The following is a 16875-nucleotide window of genomic DNA, read 5'->3' as shown; positions in this document are numbered from 1 at the left end:
ACCAGGGAGGTTTGCCCTGCTCCTGACCCCCACCAAATCAAACAGCACCGGGCACGGTGCTCGGTGACACTTGTGGTCTGACTGCCCCCCCGAAGGGCCATCCCTGCCCCCCGAGGTCCCCGCCGGGGGCTGTCACCTGCGCGGCGATGCTGCCGCCCTCTCCGCCCAAACCCGGCCATCCTCCCCCAAAACCGCCATCCCCTCCCCTCGGGGGGCTGCCGCACCCCCCGTCCCCCACCCCCGCGGCCGGAGCCCCTCGGCGGGGCCGGGTCGCCGCTAGATGGAGCGCGGGGCGCGGCGGAGGCTCCGCGGGGCGGTGCGGGGCGGAGCGCGGGGTGCGCGGAGCGGAGCGGAGCCCGGGGCCCGGCCATGGGCTCGGCCGGCAGCGGGCAGGGGCAAGGGTAGGGCGGGGGGTGTCCCCGCGTCCCCCCGGTGCCCCCGCCATGCGCCCCCGCGCAGCCCCGCGCCCCGCCCGCTGAGCCCCGCTCGCTGCCGCCCTCGCTGCCTCCGGGGGGGTGCGGGGCCGGCCCCTGCCCGCAACTTCGAACGATGATCACTGTCAACGCGGATGGCAAGATAATGGTCAGAAGATGCCTCGTCACCCTGAGACCCTTTAGGTAAAGTTGGTGTTTCCTCCTGGCCTCGCCCGGCTCCTGCGGGTGGGAGCGGGCTGGGCGCGGGGGGCTCGGCTGCCCGGGCTCCGTGTGTGTGTGCGGGGGGCTCGGCTGCCCGGGCTCCGTGTGTGTGTGCGGGGGGCTCGGCTGCCCGGGCTCCGTGTGTGTGCGCGGGGGGCGCAGGGTGCGGATGGAGCCCGGCCGGGCACGGCGGGGATGCGGGCGGCTCTGCCCGCGGGGCACCGTGCGGTTCCTGCGGCTCCCGGCGGCTCCCGGCTCCCCCGCCGCTGTCTCCGGGGTTATCGCGGGGCTCTGCTCGCCGCTGGCGGTTCTGAGCACCGCTCTCGGGGATGTTGATATTCGGGGGGATTCGGTTCCTCTGCTTTGAGCCTGCTGGTGCAGCTCGGGGTTTCGAAACCCACCCTGACCCGGCAGTAGGGCTGGGGGGGATGTCCAAACCTGAACCCCTCCGGCTCCAGCACACCCGTACCCACCCTTTGCTTTTCCCCTTGCTCTAACTCCTCGTTTTTGCTCCCGTGCATTCTCGTCCCCTCTCCAGCCCTTTCTCTTCGGTTTCTTTGCTTCACTGGAGATGTGCTTGGGTTGCTCCCGGGCTTCAGACTCACGGGAGATGTTGGATGTTACGTGGTTTTTCGATGGGGAGAGGGACCAAACCCCCTAAGAGATCGCGGAGAACGTGCCGGGGATGAAGCTCAGGGTGGGGTGAGCCCAGCCCAGCGGCTCCCAGCGCTCCCTGCTGTGTTTGGAGCTCTGGGGTCACGGCAGGGATGTGCTCGCTGCCTTTTCCTTAGCCCAGGCGTGCAGAAGGACAGGCTGGGCTCGCAGGGCTCGCTGGCACTCAGGTGTGCACAGGTTCTCTGCCTGTCCTCGGGAGAGCTTGGCTCTGCTTGCCTGAGCGATTTCTGCTGCTGGATCCCGCGGCACTGCCCTGGCTCCGGGGAGCTCGGCCGAGGGGATGCCACCAAGCCGCGGCAGAGGTGTGAGGGCTCCCGCAGCTCGGGCTGGCTCCGAGCAGAGCACGGAGTGACTGCGAGACACGGGAAGGACACGCTCACCCCGGGGAATGCTCTTTGCCTGGCTGTTTGCTTTGTTTGAATTCCACAGTGAGGAAGTGACTGGCTGGAGCAGCCCTGTGCCCCGGGCATCACCCCTGGGACAGGGGAACCCCATCCTCAGCAGTGACCTGGGGTCAGGGTGGGAGAGCGCAGGGAGTGCATTTCAGGGTGGTCACCAATCCCATTAGGGATGAGGATGTGTGTGGATGAGGGGTTTGTGATGGCTGGATGGGCTCTGGTGGAGACCTTGCACTGTCCTGGCCATGTGCCTTGGGCTGGCTTCTGCTCTCCAACCAGTACAGACCAGTACTGATGCCACTGGAACCAGCGGGGTTACCTTGTTCTTAACAGTCAGGCTCTCCCTGTGCAAGGCATTCCCGAGACCCTCTCCTGACTGTCCTGCAGTGCCCAGGACCTCTGCCCCTCCTCTAAGCTGCTGTAACACCGAGTGTGACCCTTCATGCCACAGTCCTGTGTCACCTTGTCCCCTGCCCAGCTGGGTGGGAGTTGGCACTGCCCAGCTCCAAATCAGCTCTGCTCCCGTAACACCAGCACTGCACATCCTCAGCTCTGTGGGTCAGGGATGGCCTCCAGGGGTGGGAGAAGATCCTGGCAGTCAGGATGGGTGCTGTAAATGGGTGCCCTGCTGCTGGCTGGCCAAAGCCTGGCTGCTCCAGGGAGCCCCGTGGTGCCATCCCCTGCCTGATGTGGATCGCTGCCATCGCCATCGGGGGAGCGGGGCCATCGGCAAACAGCACACAGGAAATCTGATCCTGTGCACCAAAACATTTCATTAACCTCCCTCCAGACACGCTTAGCAAAGCAATGCCGAGCCCTGAGCTGGGAGAGCACCGGCAGAAAGGGATGGGGAGAGGGAGCAGATCAGTCTGGAGATCCAGAGGAATGTCCAGAGGTGGCTCTGACTTCATCTCAGCAGTGAAGGGACTCTCGTTTGTGATGTGCTGGATCCAGGCAGGAATTCACCGAGGGGCCCTGGTCCAGCTCTTGGCTCTGTAGTGCTGTTTGCCAGCTGGAAACCAAAGCCAGGCTTTCCACAGGATGTCACAGTGGTCCGTGGGAGGGTTCACCCTGATCCCCTGGTGGGTCATGGTGCCCATGGCTGAGCATCAGTTTGACAGCACCACAACCCTGTCAGGCTCCCAGCAAAAAGGGATTGAGGGATCATTTATTAACCTGACTTCTGTTGGCAGGAATGCTGGCTCAGCTGTTGGAGTAGAAAACTCGTCTAATAAAAGATGTTACCTGACTGTGTAGCCCCTGACTTCCCCCTGCAGCTGTGTGGGATTCTCCCTGTGGGTCCCAGCTGGGTGATGTGGCACCGAGGGCACAGTCCCGGTGTCACATTCCCAGTGTCACAGTCCCATCCTGTTGGGTGCTGCTGGCCTGCCTTCCTCCACCACAGCCCAGCTCAGCACTCAGACCCTCCTGGTCACATCCAGCTTTCAGTTCCATGAAATCCTCCACGACCGGGGCATCACTTCCAATTTGCATTTAAGACTTGAGGAATTTTGCTTTCTTCTCGTTTGGGCACTGAGCCAGAGCCCAGAACTGTGAACATTTCAGTTTGGGGAGGATGTGGAGAGGGGTTTGGCACCAGAACTGTGCCTGAGCAATGAATTAAACGTGACATTGGATGACAGGCAAAGCCAGCATGCAGGATAGATGTTATTTGGTCCTTGGAACTCCACAGCCTTCAGGGAGTTAGTCTTGATTTTGGGGAAGAAGACCCAGTGCATTTGGACCATCTGGGATCTGGTATGTTTTACCTGCTTTGTGGGGAATTTGTTTTCTGCTTAAGGAGTTTCCACTCAGCTGGGGCTGGGCCAGGCATTTTAATTCATTGGGAGAACATCAGCAAAAGTAAAGGAATTGGGGTTCTCGGGCTGAGAGTCCAGCCCTGGACCCTCCCTGTGCCCTGCAGCACTGCTCTGGGCTGGATCCACTGATCTCCCAAGGACAGCAATTCCAGAAAGGCTCCAATTCTTTTTTCTTTTTATTATTTATTATTTTTATTTACGAAAAAAGCCTCTTGCATCTCCGCTACTCTCTCTGTAATCCAGTCAAAATGAAAAAGGTTTCGTTTCCTAGGGAGATGGTAGAGCACAGATCACCTTTGTATCTTTTCCTTCCCTTCCCCTTTCTCTTTCTGCTCAGTGTTTAACGATCCCTCCTTGCCAGACTGTAATTATGAAGATTAAAAAGCGTCAACAAGGTCTCGCATAATGATGAAGATATTGTCAATAGGAGGTGTGAGAGCAGGATCAGGTCTGGGTATTTATCCAGCCGATTGTTTGTTAAAATCCCCCTTGGGGGAAGGGGTGCCAGGACAGGGCCATGGTTGGGTTTTGTGCTCCAAGGGAGGACCCTGGGGTGCAGGACTTGGTTGGGCTTTGACTCCCTTCAGCTTGTTTCTTCTCCAGCCTGCTGTTGTCCTCTCCTGCCAGGGAGGTGCCGTGGTAGACATCGTTCCCTAAGGGCAAATTCCTCCCTCCAAAGCCAAGCTGGGTGCAGCAATCCCCTCCAGTGCGTTCCTGAGAGCCTTTCCCAGCCCCAGCACTGCGCTGGGCTCAGGCTGTGCTAATGGCAGTGCACTAATGTCCCCAGATCACCCCCTCTCCAAGCTATTTATGGGACACCACGCTGCTTTGCAGCATCAGGGACGCTCTGCTGCCTCCACAATCACCTCCCTGCTGGAGCTGGACCATGGCTCTCTGGAAACCCTTCTCCAGGTCTGCTTTGGGGAGGGGGCTGAGTCTGTGTCGTGTTTGTGTGCAGATTCCACAGCCTGATGCTTCGTCAGCATCTGCTGGGGAGGGGTGGCTCTGCTGCACTGGGTACTGCTCGTGGGGCTCACCAGCTGTGCCTGTAGCCAGGGATGGGAACCCGGGTTAGGGAGTGCACGGTGGTTCATACATCTTGTAAAAACTGCTTTCCACCCCTCCAGGGGCTGCTCGTTTGGAAATGAAAGGGACCTGAGCTGGTCCACCCTGCACGGGGATGTCAGGCAGGTTTAGTGAGGCACTTGAGCATCCCTCTCCCAGGTGGGTCAGCTCTCCAAGGTGAGTCAGCTCTCCAGGTGGGTCAGCTCTCCAGGTAAATCAGCTCTCCCAGGCCAGCTCTGGCCCTGGCTGTCAGGGAGTGTTTGTGCTGGTGCTGTGTGTGCAGCTCATTAGTGCTGACAAGCCCAGGGTGTTGCTTTTCCCAGGGATGGGGAGCTGTGCTGGTGTCCAGAGCCCATGGCCGGGTGTCCCTGGGCTGCTGGGGATGGGGCAGGGCTGATCCCTGGGGATGGGGCAGGGCTGATCCCTGGGGATGGGGCAGGGCTGATCCACGGGGATGGGGCAGGGCTGATCCACGGGGATGGGGCAGGGCTGATCCCTGGGGATGGGGCAGGGCTGATCCACGGGGATGGGGCAGGGCTGATCCATGGGGATGGGGCAGGGCTGATCCATGGGGATGGGCAGCAGTGAGGGGCTGTCTGCTGTGAGCAGGGCTGCTCCTCCTCGGAGCAGGCAGAGGAAACCCTTTGTTCTTGAGCTGGCTGCTGCTGGGAGTGAGGCTGCCCTGGATCCGGGGCTCAGGTGTGTGCTGTCTGTGTGACAGCACATCAGAGCTGCCTGGAGGTGGGGAGGGAGCTCCTGGCATCCCCTGTAAGTGCCATGTCTTGCCCAGGAATCTTTCCTGGCAAGGAAAGCCTGGCCATGCTGTGCTGGGACACTGGGGAGCTCCTCCACTAGATCTCCCTGGGGAAGCCCAGCCCTTCTTGAGCTGCTTGACCCAGTACTTGAGCTCTCCACCACATCTCCAGTCACTAACGAGGGCTTTGAAGCAGGTCACTTTATTTGTTAGCCCTTTCCAGCAGCAGATAATTGCAGTGCTGGCGGGCTGTAGCCCAGAGCTGAAGGCTGGTTCCTACTCCTCTGCCTTTCAGCTGTGTAGCAATGCTCAGGTGGAGGGCTGAGGGCTCCTCTGCACCTGGAGCAGCCTGGGTGGCTGTGCTGTGCCTGTGTGCAACTCCCCAGCCCAGTGGAGGATGCTGTGAGCTTGGGAAGCAGGGCTGGAGGCTCTGTCCTCTGTGGTTTGCTTCCCTGTGGCTCAGGGATGCTGAGAGGCAGCGATGCTGCCCTCGAGGCTTTCCTCAGCTCCCTGCCCCACGCAGGACTCACCTGCTGGGAGACAAAGCTGTTGTTTCACGAGGCTGGCTGGGAATTGTCTTTTCTGTTTCTCCTCCTCGAGGTCTCCCCTGGGTTTGGTGGCTGAGCTCACACAGCTGCTCTGGGAGCTGTCACACTGACACCTGGCACTGCCTCTGCCAGGGCTTTTCCCGTGTGTCTGCTGGAGGCTGCTGCCTCTCCCCGAGTCTCGGGGGTGATGGCAGCGTGTCTGAGCAGTGGAAGGAGGCCAGGCATCCATCCCTTGGCACACAGCACTCTGCTTTACACTCCCTGGAGCGCCACAGCCAGGCTGGCACCGAGCTCTTGCCTTCAGCCCTTCCACCCCCAAAAGAGGGACTGGCCTGGATTTGGCCTGGGCAGGAGCAGTGCTGGGAGCTCCTGCCCCTCACTGGGGGTGACATCCTGCCCAGTGTGTCCCTGGAGCCCCTTCCCTGCCAGCCCAGCAGTGATGGGATGGCCCCGGGCCGGTGCAGGTCCCTCCTGGTCCCGTGGTGCACAGGGGACACAGTGACAATGCTGGTGGCCTAGTTACAGGGGAACAAAAGGCTTTATTTAAAAAATGAAAGGGTGGATTTTTTTTAGGTCCTTTGGGAGGAAGGGAAGGTAAAGGTCTCTCTTTACTCCTCTCTCCCAGGGGAGCACAGGTATTGTTTATTGTGGTGGTTCCTGAGGTCTGGGTTGTGTCTGGGTTGTTGGGCTGGGTCTGGTGGAGCATCATAGGAGCAGTTGTGGTCTGGCTCAGCTTCCCCACTGAAAAGGCAAATCCACCACTCCCCCTTGAGCCCAGTAGAGGATTCCTCAAGGGCTGCCCACTGGAGCAGGCTGCAGGGATTTCACAGGGGGTTCTCGGGCAGAACCCCCTGCTCAGTGCCAGGGTTTGGGCAGAGTCCAGGGTTTGAGCCCTGGGCTCTTTGTGAAGTGCACGTGGAGCTGGAGGGGCTGGGGCTGCACAGATGCCCCCTGCCAGGGAGGGTGGGGTGACCACAGGGATGGAGGGGGGACTGTCCCAGACACCCAAAGCCAGAGCCTCTCCTGCTGCTGTGCAAAGGGATCACCCCAGGGGTGATGGTGGGGCTGCCCCAGGAGGGAGGAGCTGGCTCCTCTTCACCCCTTGCTCCAGCTCTGCTTTCTCTCCCGCAGGATTTTCGTGCTGGGCATTGGATTTTTCACCCTGTGCTTCCTGATGACGTCCCTGGGAGGGCAGTTCTCCGCCAAGCGCCTGGGGGACTCCCCGTTCACCATCCGCACCGAAGGTGAGCTCCGTGCCCAGCCTGGCCCTCGTGGTGCTGCAGGGCACTGCCCAGCTCAGTGATGAGTGCCAGGCGTGCAGGAGGATGGACCTTCCATTCCCATCCCATCCTGGCCCTTTTTGGGATTCCCAGCACGGCTCTGTTGGCCTCTCTTGCCACGGCAGGGGAGCTCTGCTGTGTGGCTGTGCTCACATGCAGGAGCTCGTTCACCCAGGGATGAGTGCTGGGGTGTGAGTGCTGACCCTGCTCTCAGCAGAAAATGGGGAGGCAGCAGGAGCAGCCCCTCAGCTGGCAGCACTGTGGGGTGTGCGGGCTGCCCCTGCTCTGAGCTGTGCAGGATTGGGCTCAGGTGCTTGGAGGTCTCGGTGGGTTTGGGCACTTGTGGCCTGCAGGGAGTGGAAATTGCTCTTTAGGGAAGGGAAAAGTAAAAGGCTTCTGTGGTTTTATGAAGGTACTGAAATGTAGAAGAGAAATATTCTAATTTTTAGCTAGTGGCTAGAGCCCCCAGAGGGCTCTAAAGTTGGGGTGAAATAATGGCAAAAAGACCATTACTCAGCTCTTTATCCCCTTTCTGGATGCCTTGGAGTGGCTTTTCCCATCTTTATCTTTGTCATCAGCTGAACCCAGACCTCTGAATCCACGGACTGCATCCTTGGCTGTCTCTTGTTGACTGGGAGCAGTGTCAGCACAGCCCTGGAGCTGGGTCAAAATCTCCTTTTTCAGGCCCTCACACCTCAAATGCTCCACACTTAGGGGCTCAGGTGATAAAATCAAGGTGTGTAAATGGATTCACCCTCTTGTCTGACTCTCTTTGGCCCTGTGGGGGCTGTGAGCACTGGCCTTGCTAGCTGGGAGAGATGCTGCTTTGCTCTGAGGTGGTGCAGATGGAACCTTGCTTCTGGTAATGCCTGACTGGTCTCATTTCAAGAGGAAAAGAAGTAAATTATGACCTAGGTCCTCTAATTTTTCAAGATTTTGGCCTCTTAGCTTTCTAACTCGGTAATGCAAGTCCTGCTTTGTTAGAAAGCTCAAAAATTCGATGCAAATCCAATTTCTTTCGTATATTCAGTGGCTTTGCCAAACAAACTATTGCTTCCAGATGAATTGCTGCACATTTGGCTGTTGCTGTGCTTCTTATTGGGGAAGATGAGCTTCATTCATGGCCTCACACACTGGTTTTAAACACAAAGCATCCTCTCTCCTGTGTCTGGAGGAAGATGCTGGAGGCAGGTTGTGTTCTTTGTCCCCGAAGCTCGGCAGGCACAACCTGAGAGGCTTTTTCTCCCTCTTTGACACCTGGTTCAGGCTTTTGGGGTCCAGCCTCTCCTGTCACACTGGTTTGTAGGGACTGGCTGTGCCCCAGGGCGATGTAGCTGTTCCCAGGAGTGAGTGACCCCCAAAGCAGAGCGGGGCCAAGGCCTCAGGGAATGCCAGGAGCTGGCCAGGGTCACTGCAGACCTCCCTCTGTCCCCTGTGAGAGTCTGTGGCTGTTGGGGGGAGGATCTGGCTGGAGGAACCAACAATCCCAGCCCTGGAAAAGGCAGGAAGGGTGATGGATGCTGGGCAGCCTCCCTGGTGCGCTGGGAAAGGGGGAGATGGGGAAACTCCATCCTTGCAGGCTCTGAGAGCACCTGTGGGCAGCTCTGATCCTTCTCTTTGGAGCAGGAGGATGAGGAGGGCACTGCAGAGGTCTCCCCTGGCTGAGGGGAGGCAGAGCTCACGAGGAGGAGCATGGAAAGAACATCCAAGTGGGGAGGGCGGGGGCAGCAATGGATGTGCTGCTTATTAGCACCGTGAAGTCTCCCAAGGTCTGTTTGAATAACAAACTGGCATTTAATTAACATGTGTTCTGGATCCCAGGGAAAGCCAGGAAATATTGCTGTTAAGCTGGGCTGGAGGCGAGCTCAGAGGAGCAGGTTAATTGTGCTGGGCAGATGAGCTCTTGGCGTGATGAGGAATGGGAATCTGCACAAACCTGGACAGGTTCATGGCCAGTGGCTCGGGAAGAGTTCCTGCCATGCCCAGGCCTGAGTGTTTCCCAGGAATGGGCTCCTGGTGGGGAAGGAGCCTGGCCCCTGCTGCTGTTCCCACTCCTGGAAGTGCCTTTTGGAGCATCATTGATGAATTAATGGATGTTGCAGGGGACCTGCCAGCACCCTCCTCCACTGCTCTGGGGTGAGCTGCTCTGCAGTGGAGCTGGAGTGTAAACGGGGTGGGCTTGTGGTGAGTGTCAGCTCCTGCAGTGCCTCCTGGGGCTGATCCCAGCTTTTGTGGCTGTTTGTGCTGCTCCTTGTCCCCATTAATGCTGCTCCTTGTCCCCATTAATGCTGCTCCTTGTCCCTGTGTCTGTGCTGCTCCTTGTCCCCAGGTCTGTGCTGTCCCCACGTGTCCTGCCAGACCCAGCTGTGCAGGGGAAGCTGCCCGTGTCCTCCAGTGCCTTTGGGCTTGGGGTGGCTGCAGGGAGCTGGGGGATGGCAAAAAATCATTTGCTTTAAAATCACCTGCAACCAAAAACTCCTTTGGGTTGTGGATGAATGCCAAAGTTCACGGTCCCTGGTCCAGTTTAGGCTGGTCCAGTCTGGTTTCTCCCAGGGTGACCTGCCCAGCCTTGAGCCTCAACTATTGCAGTTCAAAGGGAGAGATGAAAATGCCCCAGCCCTGCCCAGAGCTTTGCTGGCTCCTGAACTGTGCGAGCAGCCGGTCATAACCAAAATAAACATAGATGTGAGGCAGGAGCATGAAAAGGAAAAATGGATAATGTCACAGTCCAGAAGTTAATCCTGTTTAAAATTTGATTTTTGTATGTGAATACCTTTCTCGGAGGTTCTCTCCAAAAGCCAAGTTTCTCGGTGTGTGCCAGAAATCATTCCTCAGATGGATTCTCTGCTTGGTGATTCGCTGCAGTAGAGGCTTTGCATCTTAACAATAAATAAAAAAAACCCTTCTGAAATGCAAGTTATTTTATCCTAATCCGCTGCTGTCAAGTAAACACAGACAAAGATTCTTTTGTTTTGAAATGGCCACTGAGAGAATTTGTTCTGCAAAGATGTAGATAAAAAAGGGAAACAGACAAGTCTATAAATTTTGAATGTGGGAGATGCTTTGGGAAGGGCTCTAGACTCAAGAGATTGAATTTTCTGTGTCCTCTTCTCTCCTCTTATTTAGAATTTAATATGTTTGATGATCCCTTTTTCCCCTCAAGCATCTTTCTTGAGGTTGTTTTGCTGCTGGAGTCAGAGGGCAGGAGGCTGATGCTGAAAAAGTACCCAATTCTGTAATCGTGGTGCTGGGAGGGATTTGGCTGTGGTCCCTCAGCCCGTGGCTGTGCCCCAGGCTGGATTTGGTGGGATGTACATCCCGCTGGTGGAGCTTGCTGCTGCAGGGGATTAGCAGGGGAAAACAGGTTATTAAGTGTTAAAACGCGATTAGACGTGGCTGGAATATTGCGTGCAACTGCTCTGGCTGCTTCAAAGAGTCCAGAGCCTTTGGATTCCTCTGGCTCTTGATTCCTGCAGGTTGGGAATGTGGTGCTGGAGGAATTTGCTGCAAACCCAGGGGAGTGCAGGACAGGTCCTGGTGTGCTGAAAGGGCCGGAGCTGAGCTCTGCCCTCGTGCTGGGCTGCAGGAGGGTCTGATTTGAGCTCAGCTGACCTTGCTGGGACATTGACAGAAGCTGTCCTAGGGTGACTTTATATTTGCACCCCCAGTTGTTGTTCTGTCTGTGCTGTGTGTTGAGTTCTGTGCCTTAGACTGGCTCTGAGAGCGAAGCAGGGAGTGAAGCAGTGCCAGGTTTGTTTTGAGAACAGCTCTCCTCCTGCACGTTCCTCTCCGGACTGTGGCTGGGACAGAGATCTTTTTTGCTTTTTAGTTTCAGCAAGCTAGGGCAGAGAAGTTCCCTGGACTGTTTTTTCCTTTTTTCTTGGGACTGTTTAAATCTGCTCCAGACTGAAAACCCCAGAGGAGCACTGAGGGCTGGCACCTGCAGAGGGACTGGGACAGATAAAACACTGAGTGAGCTGAGCTACCCACAGCAAAGATTTTCTCAGGTTCACCATCTCTCTTTGGAACAGTGAGAGGTTTTATTGTTTCATATTATTCATTCTTTGTGCTTGTGGGCATTTTGTTTGTTAAATAAATAGTTTTTTCCACTTATCTCCGAGGAAATTCTTTTTCCCAGACCAGCTGGGGGGAGGGGCCGTTTAAATTTGCTTTCCAGAGAGACCCTATTCAGAAGTTTCCTCCCAAATCTGCCAAGACAGAAGCATTTGAAGCAGTTCACAGGTGCTTGGGGTCACTGCTGCAGCAGAGGTTCTGGTGCTGAGGTCCTTGAGTTCTGCTGCCTTTGGGGAGTGGGGGTTTGCTGAGCAGCTGGAGTTGTGTGTTTGCTTTTCCAATAACTGGCTTTTCAACCTGTTTTCAAGCGTTTCCTGCTGCTCAGCTGCAGAGCTCAACACCTGCCTTCCCCCACCCCAAATCGAGCTCCCAGCAGCATCTCCAGCTGCTTTCCTGTGGCTGACCACAGCTGGGCTCCTGTGCTGGGCTTCCTCTGGGAGCAGGACCAGAGGGAAAGGGAGGAAGGAAGGACTGGGGTGGGGGAGAGCTGATTTTAGAGCACAGGCTGGGAAATAGGAGTAAGCAGGGGTGAAGCTCAGCCTCTACCAGGCTGTTGTGCCTTGTCCTAGGTTGCTGAGAGGTGTTTTGGGGTCTGATCTCAGGATATGGACCCTGATGGGGTGAAAAGCAGCTTGTGGGCTAGGACAGAGGTTTTCCCAGTCCTACAGCACTGGGACCTTGCAGCTGGGCAATGGGAACTCGACCTGGAGTCTGCCTGGAGTGCCCCAGCCTCTGCAGGGACTTCCCGTGGTCTATCCAGCAGAATTGCAGGTCACCAAAGAACAGCTTCTGGTGCAAAAAGATTTGGTCCATTTATGTTCATTTTGGAGGGAATAAAAATAAATGTGGAAAAGAAAAAAAAAACATGGAAGCCTCCCCTTGCTGGCTTGGGGTGTCTTGGGGAAGCTGAGCTGGGGCTTCCTTGTGGGGTCAGAATGGCCCTGGTTTGCCATGTTGGGCTACAGGACTCTCAGGAGAGATCCAAAGTCAACAGCCAAGGCAGGTTGTGCTGGAGATGGTGTTTAACATCACCTGGCAGGAATCCTGCCCTGTTCTCCTCCAACCCTCCCAGAATTCCAGCTCCTGCAGTGCTCTGCCTCTCCTGCTGCTGTTCTAGCTCCAGTTCCTGGAGTCTCACCTGCTTAAAGCGATTTCTTCCCTCAGTGAACACAGAAGAGCAGAGAGGGAGATGTTTAGGGCAGTGCAGCACAGCTGTAAGCTTTGGTATTTGTGGCTCCTGTTTCTCTCCAGAGCAGGGATGTTGTGGAGGGATGGGAATTGTGCTGCAGACGATGATGCTGAAGGTTGCTCAGGGCTCTGTAGGGCATTTTCACCATTTCAGAGCCACAGCACTGTGAAGCAATGGGCTCTTATGTTATTTCAATGCCTTGCTTTGCTCCCTGAGGAGCGGAGCAGAGAGGCCAAATAGAAATGTGAGAACCTACATGATCTCCTCAGAGGGGTCCTTTGCTCCTGCTCCCGCCTCTGCTGCTTTTCCTTCTGCTCCAGCAGCGTCCCAGCTGGGTTGGCATGGCCAGGTAACATCACCATTTGTTCTCACAGAGGATGCAGAAAGGTCAAGCTCGGATTTGGTAACGATCAGAGTGAGCTTGAGTAACTCTGTCATCCCCCCTTGCAGTCAGCTGTGCTGGGAGGGGAGCAGGAGGAGGAGGAGGAGGAGGAGGAGGAGGAGGAGGAGGTCTGTGTCCATGATCCTGACCCACTGTTACTCTCTCGTTGTGAGGGCTGACAGCAGAGGAGGGCACAGCTCGGTTCAGCTCCATCCCAGCTGCAGTGAGATGCTGCTCAGCCCGAGAGAGCTTTAAAATAAAACTCAGGGGTGTTCACCCTCACTCTCTCTCAGGAAAGGCAAATTTCAGGAGCCATTTGCAAATTTGGGTCATTGCCACTTGTGACAGATCCCAGTCTGCTTCTGGGCAGAGCACACAGTTCTTCTGACAGGAGCTTGGGTTGGGCAGAACACCCAAAAGTTACTCTGTGGTTTGGGAATCCCTTTTCTTACCTGCTCTGGCTGGAGAGAGCGCCCAGGAGTGAGAGCTTGGACTGCTGCCTCCTTGAGACACAGCCCACAGACGTGTGGTTCCAGGGATGTTCGTGTTCCCTTTGCTTTCAAGAAATCATGTGAGTTATAAATTTATCTTGCAGCCTTTAATGCTCAGCAGAGGCGACAGAACCAGTTGTGAAGACTCGTGTAAGCAAGTGACAGTGACAGGGGACACGGGCAGGGGAGGGAGGGAGCTGGGCAGGCTCTGCTCAGCAAACTTGGAGCTAATTATTCCCAGTTTCTTCCTGAGTGAGTTATAACCCTCTCCCGGGCTGCTGGTGTCATGTTTTGATGTTGTCTGCTGAGCAGCCCTGGATACCTGTGCTTGTAAGCAGCTTGTCAGGATCAGCGGATGCTGGAGCGTGTCTTGCCAGCGGTGCCTGGGATGCTGCTCCAGGAGGAAGGATGAGACTCCTCTCAGGGTCTGAATGCAGAGTTTTTTCTGTAAAACTCCCTCAAAAGACAGGAGATTGCCCTCTCCCATCCCCTCTTCCTGCACTGCCTGTTATCCAGGCTGTTCTCCCAGTGCCAGGTGTGGGTCAGAGCGCGGTGTCACCTCCTCGGCACCAGCTGGGACCTGCAGATCCTGCCCGTCCCCAGGGCCTCACCTTCCTGCTGCTGCATCCAGAGCTGGATTAGGCTCTCCTGGAGCCCGTGGGTGCCAGCCAGGGGAAGCTGGGCAGCTCTTCAGTGCTTGGGGCTCACTTCCAGCCTCTCTGCATCCGTCCCTTCCAAAGCCACTCCGTGACTCCTCGGAGGCTGGAGCAGCCAGCTGATGCTGTGAGGAGTTGTCTGGTTGGTGCCAAGTGGAGCTGGCTGGCGCTGGAGCACCTCCTTGGTGAGGAGCTTTGCTGGGAGCTGATGGGCTTTGGTTTCTCCTGGAGCAGCGGGGTTGGCTCTTGGGCTCCCCTGGAAATGCTGAGCTCTGGCAGCTCCTGTTACATTCCCCTGGGGAATGGTTTCTTCCCCCTCAGGGACCCCTAGAGCCTGTAACCATGTAGTTTAACCTTTCCTACCCTTTCTGATCCTTTTGGCTGTGTCCCAAACTGCCCCTCCCTGGCAGGAGCTAAGAAAAGACCCTCTTCCTCTACACACGTCCTCCTTCCCTCTGGACACCACCTGGAATAAATGCCTTGAACTGCAGCTGAGGGTCAGAGCCTCTTTTGGAGTCCTTTATCCAGTCCATGAAATATTCCTCCAAAGCCTTCTAAGGCCTGAGCTAGCATTGGAACCTCAAAGGGGTTAAAGGAGGATTTATTTCAAGCTCCCACCATTCTCTTCCTTCCTTGTCCAAGCACTGGTGAGGAGAAAGGGGTTAAGGGAGACAATGAAGCCAGGTAGAGCCCAGGAGCAGGGTGAGGCCTTTCTGCCCCAAACATTCCCTTTTTCCAGCTCCTGCTGGATGCTGATCTGCTCCAAGGGCTCTTGGAAGCAGGTGACAAAACACCCACAAGTGTCACCAGCTCCACCGTGCTGGGGTTGCACCCCCATGGCCAACACAGGGGTGTCCCCAATCTGCAGGTTTTTTGGGAGCAGGCCACTGTTTGGAGTGGGTGGAGAAAATGAGGGTTGATTAAAAGCATGTGGCCTCTCCTTCTCCTGTTGGTGCCCCTCTTCAGCCCCAAGCTCTGCATCCATTGTTACGTGCACTGTGCTCCCCTCCTCAACCCACTCGTGGAAAGGAGAGTTTAAAGTGGAAGTGTAAAACTTTACTGCCCTTATTAAATTGGTGTTGCAAACAGGGAGATGAGAGCTGTTGAAATAATGAAAATAAAGGCAGCCCTGGGGTTCCACATGACACTGGGGGTTCCTGCCCACTTCTGTGGGGATGTGTTGGAGGAGCAAAATGCAAATTGGAGCTTTGCAGGGCACAGAGGGGTAAAAAGAGGTGTCAGGGCTGCTGTTGGAGTGGTTAAGGCTTAATCCACTCTGGGAAAATGTCTTTTCCTGAAGAAGTGCCTGTTTCATGCAATTACTGCTCAGAATTGAACGCCTGCAGGCTTAAAGAGAAGAAAAAATTATGCCACTGAAGTTATTGGAAAATGGAAGTGTGAATTCACACATCTTGAACCGGGGCAGCAGGGATGTGTGCTGGCCCTTCCCTGCTGGTCTGTGCTGGAGGAGGCAGGAGCAGCATCCTATTGCCCTGGCACTCTGTTATCTCCATAAGCAGGGACACCCAGGGAATGATTAAATCAATTAATTGATTTTCTATAGCTCATAAGGAAGTCAAATGGCATTTCCATCAACTCGTGATGAGCCAACACCCCACCATAGCCAGGAGGAATGTTAATGGCTCTTTTTACTTTTATTACCCCTTTTCACACCTAAATCAAAATTCATCCTGTGCCCGGGAGGCAGCAGGTACTTCAGAAAATAAAACTAGCACAGTGGGAACCATAGCAGCCTCTGTAAAAGCTGGGTTTTCCCATTGATTTATTTGTTTCTGTGGCTTAAACGAGAGAGCAGGGCTCAGTTCAGCTCGAGCAGAGATTAGCTGAGGCTCATCCTGCAGCTCTGCCAGTGCCCCCCAGCTCTGGGGCCCTGCTTTGGGCTCTGGTGCTGCTTGGAGGGTCTGGCCCTGGGCTCTCTGGAGATCCATGGGTTTGGAGGAAGGGGATGATTTATTTGCCCCTGGAAGCAGAGTGGCAGCATGCCCAGCACTGTTTGGCCAATCTCTTTGGCTGAAGGAGAAAGGGTGATCATTTTAGAAGTGTTAAATGAGTGAGTTCTGCTGCTTCTGAAGCGGAACCTTTTGGGGCAGCTGTGAGTGTGGCTGAATGTGCAGATTGGTGCTGGTGCTGAGCGTTCTGGAGCTTTCCCCTGGCTGCTTTTGGGCTGTGCAGGTGCTGGGTGCAATCCTTCCTTTCCTGCAATCCCTGGGGCACTGGCTCCTGGCAGTACAATTTTCCCTGGATGAAAAATGGGGATATCAGGAGAATCAGTTGAGTTAAATGCTGGTGCCCTTGGAGGAACACCTCTCTGAACCCACATGAAGTTTGATCCCTGGCTTGTGGGTCTGTGGAGTCACTCTGGAGCTGTCCCAGTCCTCTGGGACCTGTGTGTGCTGCTTTTCACCTGAAGCTGGGGCTTTCACCTGCAAATCCAGGGCCCAGTTTTGCCCCCAGTCTCAGCAGCACCCACCCCAGTGTGGGCTCCAGCCATGCCCTGGGAGCTCTGGTGTCCTTTGGGCTTTGCTACTGCAGCTGCCCTTGATCCATCCCTGTGCTGGAGGCCTTGTGTTTTAGGAAGTAATTTAAAATCGATGTTAGTCTTGTAATTTGGAAGCCTGTCCTGCAGTGTGAGGTGTTTGAAGTGCTGCAGAACAGCTTAAAATGCAATTTGAAATAGTGCTGGCTGGCAATGGAGAAGCAACTAAAAACTCCCTGCTGCTGCTTTCTTTCAAAAGAAAAAGTGAAAAGGGGATGAGAAGGAGGAAGGAAGATGTGTTTAAAAACATATTAAAACAAATAAAAGCTGAGCTGCAGCTTGTGTTGGGGTTGTGTGTATTTACCTCTTCTTCCTCAGCCTCCCACCTCCCCCAGCCCATCTCCAGGGGCT

The 16875-nt window shown here is 55.7% G+C and overlaps 1 protein-coding gene across 1 annotated transcript in view; it reads left to right on the top strand.

The window, feature by feature from the left end:
- The first annotated feature begins 368 nt into the window (after window positions 1-368).
- The window catches only part of MGAT5B (alpha-1,6-mannosylglycoprotein 6-beta-N-acetylglucosaminyltransferase B), a 67300-nt gene continuing 50793 nt past the window's right edge, over window positions 369-16875 (top strand). Inside the window, exons 1-2 of the mRNA XM_063409732.1 lie at window positions 369-617; window positions 7027-7139. Of these exons, the coding sequence (XP_063265802.1) occupies window positions 550-617; window positions 7027-7139 (181 nt within the window). The 5' untranslated portion in view covers window positions 369-549. The remainder of the gene's footprint in view (window positions 618-7026; window positions 7140-16875) is intronic.

Source organism: Prinia subflava, chromosome 12, assembly GCF_021018805.1.
Source record: "Prinia subflava isolate CZ2003 ecotype Zambia chromosome 12, Cam_Psub_1.2, whole genome shotgun sequence".
Taxonomy (NCBI): domain Eukaryota; kingdom Metazoa; phylum Chordata; class Aves; order Passeriformes; family Cisticolidae; genus Prinia; species Prinia subflava.
Note: the sequence above shows the minus strand (reverse complement) of the source record. Positions and strands in the feature narration are given on the sequence as shown.